Source organism: Heptranchias perlo, chromosome 8 (assembly GCF_035084215.1).
Source record: "Heptranchias perlo isolate sHepPer1 chromosome 8, sHepPer1.hap1, whole genome shotgun sequence".
In the NCBI taxonomy this organism is placed as follows: Eukaryota; Metazoa; Chordata; class Chondrichthyes; order Hexanchiformes; family Hexanchidae; genus Heptranchias; species Heptranchias perlo.
Window position 1 is genome coordinate 12138061 of NC_090332.1, and position 12999 is coordinate 12151059.

At 43.8% G+C, this 12999-nt stretch overlaps 1 protein-coding gene across 1 annotated transcript in view; it reads left to right on the forward strand.

Annotated features, from left to right (window-relative positions):
• Positions 1–11358, forward strand: part of zgc:174356 (uncharacterized protein LOC100137120 homolog) — a 59940-nt gene extending 48582 nt beyond the window's left edge. Inside the window, exon 7 of the mRNA XM_067988285.1 lies at positions 11286–11358. Within this exon, the coding sequence (XP_067844386.1) occupies positions 11286–11358 (73 nt within the window). The remainder of the gene's footprint in view (positions 1–11285) is intronic.
• Positions 11359–12999: the final 1641 nt, after the last annotated feature.

Genomic DNA, 12999 nt, shown 5'->3' on the forward strand with positions numbered 1-12999 from the left:
TGCCCCTCTTATTTCCTTTTTCACTTCCCCTCTGAACTTTCTATATTCTGCCTGGTTCTCACTTGTGTTATCAACCTGACATCTGTCATACGCCCCTTTTTTCCGTTTTATCTTACTCACTATCTCTTTTGATATCCAGGGAGCTCTGGCTTTAATTGCCCTACCTTTCTGCCTCATGGGAATGTGCCTAGACTGTACCTGAATCATCTCCTCTTTAAAGGCCGCCCACCGTTCAATTACAGTTTTGCCTGCCAATCTTTGATTCCAATTTACCCGGGCCAGATCTGTTCTCATCCCAATCATTACATTACAGCAAGGTGGGGGGAAGGCTTAATCTATCCCCTGCCATGTGTGTTTCCGACAATCTGAGCACATCCTATGCGTTGTTCCCAGACAGAGCAGCGCATCGAGCAATTTGCCCTAGATAGTGGGCCTTGTGTTAGAAGGAAAGGCGAGCACTGTCTACGCAATGTAATTTGGTTTATCACGCAACGCCAAAAGATTGTGGATTTTGTTCTTTTGTGATTCTAATGTAAAACTTGATGTAGGACAGCAGGATTAGTCAGCTGAGTTTTTTAAATAGTTCAGTGAAATTTCCATGTTACTTGGCACTTTTTATCAGTTGAAGCTGTGGCGAAACGTTACAAGAAGATACTGCACACGAAACGTGTAGGTGATTTCATAAACAATGTTCTCCAGTGAAATCTATAAAATCACTTTGGTAACAAATTGCAACACATTGCACAAACTGCTCAACTCTGTAAACGTTAATCTTTGATAAGTTGTTTGTCTTTCTCTTTCCTTTCCCCCACTCCCATTGCTTTAAAACTGATGACCTTTTACATAGAGACCATTCCAACTTCCACTTCTAGATATCTCCTTTTTAAGTTATCTTTGTGCTTGTGATATCTATAGCACCTGCAGTGTACAATACAAAGGTTTTCTCTGGATGACAGAGGTTATGCACTGGAGACGACCTGGGCATGATTGCAGTTTGTGGTCTAGGCAAGGGAATGATTCCAATATTAAATAACGATAGTGTGAAACACTGCACGCTCTCTTGTGAACCTAATTCTGATTCTGTTTCTAATACTATTTATACCGATTGGCCCCGATATTTGTGGAGGTAGCAGGAGGGAGGCTTAGTGGTCGGGAAACCTGAACGTACGGGTTTCCTGGAGGTCCGGACGAATTTAGCGGCAGGACCTGATTTACATTTTTTGAATTGGTTTCCCAGCCAGATTGAGAGGCTGGCTGACTGTTGGGTAGATAGGCCTGCAGCACAAGGCTGCAGCCGGGGAGTGGAGGGAGGAGAGTCGGTGGGGGGAGATCGCAGGGCAGACTGCAAGGCGGACCTGGGGGGGGTGGTCATACATCGGCGGAGATTGCAGGGTTGGAGTCAGATGTCTGGGTGACGGTGGGGGGGAGGAGGGGGGATGGGTCCGACGTTGGAGGGGGAAGATTGCGGGGGGGTTAGTTGGACGTCTGGGTGGGGGGGGGGGGGGTTGGAGTCAGACGTCTGGGTGGGGGGCAGTCGGACATCGGGGGGGGGGGGGGCGGAGATCGCAGGGGTGGGGTGAGAGAGCTGGACATTGGGGGGGCAATTGCGGTGGGGGAGTTGACTATCGTGGGGGGGAGAGTGCGGGGGGAGTGGAACATTGGGGGAGAGATTGCTGGGGGTGGGAGTCAAACATCAGCGCGAACATTGGGTGGGAGATCTTAGGGGGGAGAGATTGCTGGGGGTGGGAGTCAAACATCAGCGCGAACATTGGGTGGGAGATCTTAGGGGGCAGATTGCGGAGGGCGCGGGGGGGGGGGGTCATCGGATATTGGGGGGGGGGGGAGACTGCGGGGGAGGGAGGTGGGTGAGATCCAGCAAATTGATGTTAAGATTCCCATCTTCAGATCCCTCCTTGGTCTTCCGCTGAATCATCTCCTCCAGACATGTGTCCCTGCCCGCACTCCCTACTCCCCTGATGCTCATTCCTCAGTCCCTCCAGTCTTCTAATTTCTGGCCATTCCTTCAGCCATTATGATCCTATCCCCCCACTGTTTGGAACACTTTCTAGAATCGCTTTGTTTTGTTACCTCTTCTCTCCTTTAAGGACCCTATCTCTCTGAGCGCACTTTCACCCCCACTCTGATGCTTTCTATTTCCTTCTTAGGGTTCTCCTTGCCCTCTCGTAGTGCAAACTTAAAAACAAACGTATGAAAAGATGGACGGGAAAAGACACCCATCGAGTCTGTCCCAGTCACTATGCAACAAAGCATCATCACTCCCAGTGTTCCCTCCCACTAGTAGTCATGTAATCTCCTGGGAGGGGCAAAGATGTATCTCTACATGAGGGTTACTAGAAAAATACATGGTGGTGAGGTAATTTTTGAGGGCCAGGGTTGTGACCTCCTCATGCAAATGTGGCAATGTAAACAGGACTGCATTTGGCCTGAAGTTGCAGATCTACGTATTTTTTAACATAGATGGAGTTTAATTTAGATAAATGTGAGGTGATGCATTTTGGTAGATCGAATCGGGCCAGGACCTACTCCGTTAATGGTAGGGCGTTGGGGAGAATTATAGAACAAAGAGATCTAGGAGTACAGGTTTATAGCTCCTTGAAAGTGGAGTCACAGGTGGATAGGGTGGTGAAGAAGGCATTCAGCATGCTTGGTTTCATTGGTCAGAACATTGAATACAGGAGTTGGGATGTCTTGTTGAAGTTGTACAAGACATTAGTAAGGCCACACTTGGAATACTGTGTACAGTTCTGGTCACCCTATTATAGAAAGGATATTATTAAACTAGAAAGAGTGCAGAAAAGATTTACTAGGATGCTACCAGGACTTGATGGTTTGACTTATAGGGAGAGGTTGGATAGACTGAGACTTTTTTCCCTGGAGAGTAGGAGGTTTAGGGGTGATCTTATAGAAGTCTATAAAATAATGAGGGGCATAGATAAGGTAGATAGTCAAAATCTTTTCCCAAAGGTAGGGGTGTCTATAACGAGGGGGCATAGATTTAAGGTGAGAGGGGAGAGATACAAAAGGGTCCAGAGGGGCAATTTTTTCACTCAAAGGGTGGTGAGTGTCTGGAACGAGCTGCCAGAGGCAGTAGTAGAGGCGGGTACAATTTTGTCTTTTAAAAAGCATTTGGACAGTTACATGGGTAAGATGGGTATAGAGGGATATGGGCCAAGTGCAGGCAACTGGGACTAGCTTAGTGGTATAAACTGGGCGACATGGACATGTTGGGCCGAAGGGCCTGTTTCCATGTTGTAAACATCTATGATTCTATGGAGTCTTTCACTGTAAAGCAGCAATCATTTTGGTTAGACCTGTTTTGGCAACACAAATCTTGCGCAGCATTCAATGGAGCTCAACAGCTTTGTACTGGGTTTTTTTTGGAGGGGGTGGAGGGTGGAAAAGAGTGCACCAGAATGTTAAAAAATCTGTTGACAGAGTGATAAGAGAAATTCAATTAAGGTTGGACCCTGTGTGCTTTTGTGTAGCTGTAGGTGAACAGATTTATGCCATCTGTTAGCATTCAGAGATGACTCCAGATCAACTTGTCTGTAAAAGAATGGCGCAGGTGGAAAAAAGCTTTCTTTCTTTTTACGAGTAAAATAAATATCTGTTTTGGTTCAGTCACTATTCATTTGAACAGTAGTAGAGCTGATCAGATTAAATTTCTAGGGCAATTTGCACAGTGTTTTGATAGGTGTATACATTTTATATTGTGCAAGCTCAGCTCAGTTGATAGCGCTCTCACCGTGTGCTTTTTTTTCATTAGAACAACGCAGATTACGGGGCAATATTGTAAAAGTGTTTAAAGTTATGAAAGGATGGGGCAGATGGAAGCAAACTGTTTTCTGTAGCTGAGGGGTCTAGAACGAGGGGCCATAGATACAAAGATTTCAAACAGAGAGCAATGGTAAGTTCTTTACACAGAGTGTTGTAAGGCTGTGGAGTTCACTTCCAGGGTTAATGGCTGAGGCAGAAACTACGGGGGTGAATTTCCTCCGGTCTTCCCCTGCTACGCCGATTGTAGCTTTGGCAGAAACCCAGTGTATGCGCGTAAATGTGGTTTCTGTCGAACTGCCACCAAAGGTTACAGTAGTGGAGCAGGAGAAATATGCCCTCTACGTCAGCATTCAGAATTAGATTGGATAGGTGGATGAAGGGATTATGGGAACAGGGTGGGTAAATGTGATTGGGACTATTTGCTCGTGTGGAGGGTAAACACGGAGACTGACTGGTTGAGCCAAATGGACTGTTTCCGTCTTGTAACTTCTGTGCACAAGGCAGCAAAAGTAGAGTTCTGGGAGCAGGTTGGTTGATTTTATCCCAGAGTGCAGAAGACTTGGAGGAATGACAAGCAAAATGGAATTTCTCATTCACTGAAGTGGGCAGTGATGTTGGCTTCTAAGTTCCAAATTAAAAGGCAATTACAATAACTAATAAACACTCACACTTTCCCAGCATTGCACTAAAATAAAACCTCACTTTTAAAATGGCAATAAATCCTGCCTTGGTTATTTAGTCTGCCATAAGAAGTATTCCTGATTCCACAATGCAGTGACAAAATGCCAAAGTGAAACTGATGTGTAATTAACCACAACATTGACAACACAAATTACACCCTCTTTAGGAAGTGGCATTTGGCAGTGATGTGTTGTGTAGTTTCAAGATTCTCTAATTATACATTACCATGTGGGTAGAGAGAGACATTTTATTGGAAAGGATAGCGGCCAGAGCAATTATCACTGTGGTGTCGGGTAGAATGCATGGCACTAAGATTTCTGCAAAATGTCACCACCTGTGCTGAAAAATCTATTCAGTAATCTCTCTTGGACAGTCATTTTATTCTTTAGTTTGCTTACTCCCTTTTCCCTTTCTCATTCCTCCCTTCTCTGATCATTAGGAGCTTTGGAAGGGTGGCATAGATTGATGTACCTTCTGTTTTCTTCCCCCTCCATACAAAAAACAAAGAAGTTTTCTTCCTCCTTCTGTGAAAGTACTTTGCCTCCTTCTACCCCTTTACCCTCACTCGATGGCCTGGCTATTGCCTGGCATTCAGTATATGGAAGGGTTGTTGGTTGGGGTTGGGGTGGGGGAGGTACTGCTGTATTTCATTCTGTTCTTTGCTAACCAACCACAGAATACGGTAGCAAGAGGTTCAAAACTGAAGTAGCGCCGAACACAACTGAGCTCAAGTAGTCGTGCCATTTGTCAACATCAAAGCAATCATTTTGCAATGCACCAGCTTCTCTAAAATGATTAAACTCCTGGACTCTATTGAAGGGTCCTCAACATGGGGATATGGCCTACTTTTCCCCCCCCCCTTTTTTTAAAAAAAAAAGTCGGGTTTTGTTTTTGTTAACCTTTTAACTATTTTAAATTATACGCTGCCTGTTCGTTTCTACTGGCCTCACTGATTTTTTTTTTAGGGTCAGGTAGTGTAACGGATGCAATAGTGAGCCAATCACATCTGGCTCTTTAGCTTTGGTTGAGAAATGGGTTCAAGTTATAGAGAGATGGAGGGGAGCGTACAGCTGATGTGCACGGAAAGATTCCGGGTAAAGTGCGTGTGTCTGGAGAGGAGGAGGAGGAGGAGGAGGAGGGAGACTCGCTTGTCAGCCAAGCAGCACAAGTGTGCTTTTCTTCAGTGTGTCCTTCACATTGCACCCCTCAGTTTCATAGGCTGCTAGTGGGAAAATAGCCTATGTGCCACCACCAAATAAGAAACACTGCTCCTTGAATCCTCCAGTGTATACAGTACCTTTCACAAAAATTGTATTTAAATAAAAACAATTGGGTGAACTTTGTATTCCAGGTGAAAGTTGTTTGTGATGGAAAGGGAACGCTTTTACCAGTTTTGTCACTATGCCAGTATCGAGTACGCCCAGCTCAGGTGGCCAGCCGCAGCGATTAATCTCCCCACCCTGTGCCTCGGTCCCACATTTTGAAGGGAATTTTTCTATTTTCCACTTTAACCATTCTTCTGGTTTCCTTGAGCGAGGTGTAAAATTAGAAAGAAAAGAGAGACTTGCATCTTTCACGATCTCAGGACGGCCCAGAGTGCTTTAGAGCCAGTGTAGTCACTGTTGTAATGTAGGAAACGTGGCAGCCAATTTGTGCACAGCGAGGTCCCACAAACAGCAATGTGATAATGACCAGATAATCTGTAATATAGATTATCAATATAATAGAGGTAGTACTGTGCTGTGTGCTCGCAACCACAAGGAGTTCCCTGTGACTCGTGATGGGGCCCTTTATAACCAGCAGCTTAGGAGGCTTTCATCCCATCTTGATTTGAACCCAGTCTCCAGAGGGAAATACCAATGCCCAGATCCCTGTGTTATCCAGCCCCAATTATATTTCTAATGTATTATATATTAAAGGAGTCTCACCATCAAAGCCCCTTATTAAAAGAAATCAGAATTATGTTTATCATTTGCATCTGTCTATTTCTGTTAATGTTTATGATAATGTAATGAATGAGATGGGCAGTGTGATGGAAGTGAATGTCAGTAAAGATACAGTCATTAGCCTAAGTAATTCCTCAGCATCGATTGTATACTTTAACTTGGGTCCTGCACACTGGCAGGCTCATTAACTTTTCCAAGCCTGTATCTCTGATGATCCTTGACTGTTTAAATACAAATATTCAGCAAAATTGAGAAGAACAAAACTAGATTGTTAGTTAATTCTAGTTTGTTTTTTTAAAAGAAGTCTTGATGAACTAATAAATCAATTTACTTTCCCCTCCCCACCAATTTTCTCTCCCCTCTCTCTTCCTCACTACCCACCATGAAGCTAGTGATTGAGGCACTCATAGTTCCTCAGATAAAATCTAAATGGTCATTCTTTGTGTGAGCCCACATGCCATGTGGTAGCAGACTGTTCACCCATGGGGCAACATCAAAGCTGAGTCTGGTGTCCATATTATAGTTTGGGCTTTTTCACCACCTTTCCTCACTTTTACAGCTGGACGGCAGTGACCATTAAGCAGGTTTGAGTCTTTTGTGAACTGAACATGCGTCTTTATTCTCTGCCAGGTATAGGTCACAGTAGCAAAGACCTAACCAGGAAAGTTCTAGAGAATATGCGGGATGCCCACATCGTTCTCCTGTCACCTCGGGAAAATACCGCACTGCTGTATTACATCAAACAGGCTAAGCTGATATCCACGTTAATTTTCAGAAGATATTACACAGTACAATAATTGAACTTGCACTACATACAAACTGGCTCAACTGCTTTTAAAAAAAAAAGTCAAAGGTTCTTCCAGCTTCTCTCAGTAAGTTCTTAAAACGATTGGAGTTTCTGGTGAGATATACTCTTTTTCCCGTAGAAAATCTACAAGTATGTTCCTGGGTTATAAGGATGTTTTCCATCTGAAGTTCAAGCACATTCCTTGAAGATGCTATTACCCACAATGGTGTCTTACCTTGCAACAATGACGGCAATTGTAAGCTACACTTTACAAGCAGGTGCTGGTAATGGTTCTGCTGTTGCCATTTACAGCATCTCTAGACTCATCTTTTGTTTCTTTACTTGTTCCATTACCACCCCGTTTTGCCTTGCACCATCATCTTTGTCATTTAATCACTCCTGCACTCCACCCTATAACAGACCCTTCCCCCTTTATTTCATTCGTCCTTTCCACCCCCCAACCCTCCTTTGCCTGGCTCTGTACTTGCTTAAAAACTGTTAGAGATTTAACTTCTTCCAGTTCTGATGAAAGGTCATCGACTTGAAATGTTGACGCTGTCTCTTTCTCCACAGATGCTGCCTATCTTGCTGAGTGTTTCCAATGTTTCCATTTCAGATTTCCTGCATCTGCAGTATTTTGCTTTTACTTTACAATCATTTGCTTAGCGGTTATGGAACAAAGGGCCCTCTGAATCCAGCGGATAATTCACGGTCACTGGCATACCCCCTTGCTAGCATTATTTGACCAGTTGCAAACAGCACCTTAATACGTGTGACTGATCACAGAATTAGCTTCTAAAACACACTACCTCCTTTATAGACAACTGATAATTAGATGCTGGAACCAAAGCTGCTCGAGGCGCTGAGACAGAACACTTGTCTCTTAGCAGCAATTTTTTCAATAAAGTGCTCAGTCTATCTTAAGGCCACTACGGCTTTAGAATTATACATATGCAAGAAACACACAGGGCAAAAGTTCTATTTTTATCTCCGTCAACACCTACACTTTTCAGCAAAGGTTTTTGGATAGCAATCAGGATCAGTAACCGTAGCTGACGATCCATCCATGGGACACTGATGCCTGTTGTCGTCCCCTGCATCTTCCATAGTGAACTAGGCACAGACCAGAGACCGAACCTGGAACCTTCCTCATCTGCACCGTACCAGAAGATTCATTTACCAACTTTGCTATGTATCATTTTGTCCTTTGCTGCAGTAGATTTAGTGCGAATTGCTTCCAAATGTATCCTAATAAATTACTTCCATATTGCACCTGACTGGCCCAGTGCAATGTTGTAATTGTGCAAAACCACTGATGACAGGTGATTGTAAACACCTGCTTTAAAAACAAGTTACATGTGCTTTTCAAAAACATGCAAAAATGGCAATTTTGTTCTTTTTAAAAATGCGCTAAGCAGAAGAAAATGCTGCACTGACTGCTCGTGTTTTCCCTTAGGCTCCTATAATGGGAACTTTTGAGAGAATTGGTCCATAGCCATTTTATTCATAATTTGGAAATACAGGTTGTATGGGTTGAAAAGAAGAATAATCTCCATGCAACAGCTTGGCAAGGCATCAAAAGAGCAAACTGATACAGATATTGTATTTTTGAAAACATCAGAGGAGTGGGTCATAACTGATCATACCTTCGCCCCATCATTGGCAGCGTGCCTTCAGCCATCCAGGCCACAAGCTCTGGAATTCCCTCCCTAAACCTCCCAACCTCGCTCTCCTCCTTTTAAGATGCTCCTTAAAACCTACTGCTTTGATCAAGCTTTTGATCACCTGTCCTAATATCTCCTTCTGTGGCTTGGTGTCAATTTATGTCAGATCAAGTTCCTCTGAAGCACCTTGCAACATCTTATGTTAAAGGCACTATATAAATGCAAGTGGTTGTTATTTCAGTTATCAAGGTTGGAGAAACCAACTGCAGAATTCTCCACAGTTTTACAATGCCAATGTTAACTCTTGTATCTCAGCTCACATGCTTAGACAATGACTGAGCTGTGACTTAATGGCATCATTACCTACCCCTTCTGAAAAGCACATGGTCCCACACACTCACCCCATAGTTTGGGCTCAGAATTTGAGAATCTCTTCAAGCAGGAGACAATGCATTGAAATTCCACCAGTTGCTGGACTGTGGCCCTGCTACAAACAGAGCCAGAGAGTTGCCAGTCTCTGCCCAGTGTCTCCCAGTGATGGCCTAACTGGAAAGTCACCGGGTGGGAAATCACAAGTGTGACCTAGAAGCTCTACAAAATGGTGTTGCAAGTTGGAGCTCCAAAGCAGTATACCTCTGAGGATTATTATTACTCGGAGGAGTATTTCATTTCCTCTAACCATCCAAAGCAAAAGCATGCAGAAATTACAGAGAGTGCAACATCCAAAGCATTAAACTGAGACTTTGAAATTGTAACTTAATTGCGGTGCTTCCGTTACTGGTCTGTCCATGAACAGTTTTACCATTTCTACCATTATTGCAATACTCTTTTTGGATAGTCCTTTCCTTAGGGTGGCTCCTGGTGTGATGCTTTGGAAATCCAACAAACTGTACCATGGAACGGTGGCAGGACTAATTTACCCATCTGGTGACCTTCTGATTTCAGCCATGCCACTGCAGGAAGGGACTGAGTAGCATTTGCTGCTTCCTTGCGGACAGAAATAGAAATTGAGAGTGGCGTTCACCACGGGATGTTTGCACATTTCCTAGTGGCAGGTTGTGGAGCAGCATCAGCAGAGAGCTGGGGACAGGTATCTTGTCTTTCCTGTTAGGCAGGAAAGAAGAACGTGTTTTTTTTTCTCCCCTTCCCTTCCTCCCCCCCCCCCCCCCCCCCTCTTCCTCCCCCCCCCCACCCAAAGTTGCTTCTTCAGCTAGACTGCAGTAGACTTTTGGCAGTGTTTCTGCACACATTTTAGCTGCATATTTCTGCAATTGTTTAAAATGAGTTGATAAATGAATTCTCTGAAATAAAGAACAGTATGTTTGTTTCAAGGATGTCTTTTATCTGATGAAGGAATTCAAATTGTACCAGCTGATGCAGCACAGATAACCAGAGTAGTGGGATAAAAATAATTATGAAATCTGACCATTTTTATGAATTGTTGGAGAGAGAATGGGACATTTTTTAAAAAAAAAATTAAAAATTCTTAGGCTCTTTATCATGGGGTTTCAGTCAGATGGATGATAAAACCTTGACTATCAACAATACTGGTGACTTCACAGTAACGTAATCTTTTCAATCTCTTCAGAGCCCCGTGGGAGTGCAGAACTGAATTGTTGCTATCTATAGGGAACAAGAGCGCCTGGAAGAGTTCAGTATTATTTTCATCATATGGAGCTCATATGCATCATGCTGATTATAGTAAGACTAACAAGAAAGGTTTTCCTCTGGCATCTAGATGTGATTCTACAGCAGAAAGCAGGCTATAATTGAGCACTGATGGATACTAAATTGGCAATTTCACTCGCGAGGACCGTGAGTGTGATTAGTGTAAGAAATGTAACTATCCCACTGGTGCAGTATAAAGGTGCTATTTCGAGGGTTGAGTTGAGACATGTTTGAAGCAGAGAGAGCTTTACTCTACAGCTGGCTTATGCTTGATGCCGACACTGGCAACAAAGTGGGAAAGTATTCCATTTCCCAGTACTTTGTCTCAAGTGGCCACCTTCATGTGCGAACCAAAGCAGTGAGTTTTGGTCAGTTTATTTAACTGTAGGCGCCATCACATTCTGTGGCCAATCTCATCTTTACTCAATATCCAATTACATACACTTTGCAGCAAAGGGCACTGGATTATGATTAGGAACAGCGACCCAGGGTGATTTTCACAGATGCTAAGCATAAATTTGCTGTCACCACTGCGCCTACCATGACCAGCAAACTTGGGATAAGCCAAAAGTCGAACCTGGGACATTCCTGGTCAGTATGGCTCAATGCTACAACCATGCAGGGTATTTATCAAGTGCACCATTGGCGAGCACCCTATAAAAATGTATTTAATACATCAGATAAGATAATAAAGTAGAGTATTTGGATCCCACTAATCTTTCTTTCCCTTTGCTCCCCCAGGTTGATTGGTGAAATGCCATCTTCGAATCATCTTTTGCCAGTCATGGAGAATAACATTGTTTCAGCGCAATGAAGAACTGTCTCCATAATTACTCTTGTATTTGGAGTTAGTGATGCAAATGGCTGATCCAGACTTTCGTCCCTGTGCTCGCTGATCTACGTTGGCTCCCGGTCTGGGGATGCCTCGATTTTAAAATTCTCATCCTTGTTTTCAAACCCCACCCCCCCCACCATAGCCGCGCCCCTCCCTATCTCTGTAACTTCCTCCAGCCCTATGAGATCTCTGCGCTCCTCCAATTCTTGCCTCTTGCGCATCCCCGATTTTAATCACTCCACCATTGGCGGCCATGCCTTCAGCTGCATGGGCCCTAAGCTCTGGGATTCCCTCCCTAAACCTCTCCGCCTCTCTGCCTCTCTCTCCTTCTTTAAGTCATTCCTTAAAACCTACCAAGCTTTTGGTCACCTGCCCCAATATCTCCTTATGTGGCTCGGTGTCAAATTTTTTTTGATAACGCTCCTGTGAAGTGCCTTGGGATGTTTTACCATGTTAAAGGTGCTTTATAAATGGAAGTTGTTGTTGTATCATAGAATCTTCCAGCACCAAAGGAGGCCATTTGGCCCATTATGCCTGTGCCGGTAGTTTTAATCCAGACATGGTGGGTAGCAGCAATGCTACTCTTCTAGAAATTGTGGCAATTTTTTTGTTGTTTCATGGATTTTAAAATGACATTATTAGCATCGTTACAATTAAGGATTACCTCCTTTATCTACATTTGGGCCAATGTGTATTCCTGTCCTAAACTCAATTAATGTAATACCGGAAATAATTGTATTGAAATCAAGATTGTTTAATCTGTATGAGGAGATAATTGCAGCAATATTATAATGCAGTAAAATCCAAGTTGCCTTAAAATATTTACAGATTAATTGATAGGGGATAACTTATAGACGAGAGGAGGAAGGTTAGACTGTATGCGAACAATTGAATGTGTTCTTCACAAGCCAAAACTAATATGTCCTATCCTCGTATGTATTTCCATAATTCTCTCTTTAATTGAGATATTTTGTGTAATTATAGAAAAGTAATTTTTTTGAATTCTCCATTTACAAAAAAAAATACCAAAGTAAGTTGAAAGCATTAGTGAGCAAGCCAGTTGTAATAAATTACAGTACACGTGACATTGGCAATTCAGCATCATAATGTGAAGTCAAAATTAAAAAACTAATGGTCACATGCTGACATATGAGGCAGATTACAAGGATAAAGGGCCCGATTTTAGCACCCGCTACCGGGTGCATTCTCGGCGGGGGGGCCCCGAAAATCCCGAAATCCAGGTGCGGGACCGGATCGCGCCTCGATCCCGCCCACTTCCGGGTTCCCCGATGACGCGCCGGCGTGCGCGCGCAGCCCCCGCTGGTGGGAATCCCGCAGGCAATTAAAGCCAGCGGGATGCCACTTGAGAGTATTTACTTTGCTTGTTCAGGTCATTAACTGACCTGATTAAGGGACTGTGTGTGATTTTGGATAAACATGGGACTGTTTCACACAGTGGGGGAAACAGTCCTAGTTGAAATGGACGTGTTGCAGCAGTCAGCCTGTGGCAGCTGCAAAGGTCCATTTGACAGGTGGGGGGGTGGGGGAGACCCTCACCCATTGCAGGAGGCCGCTCTGTCACTTGGGACAAAGTTTGGCCTCCACCACCCTCCTCCTGAT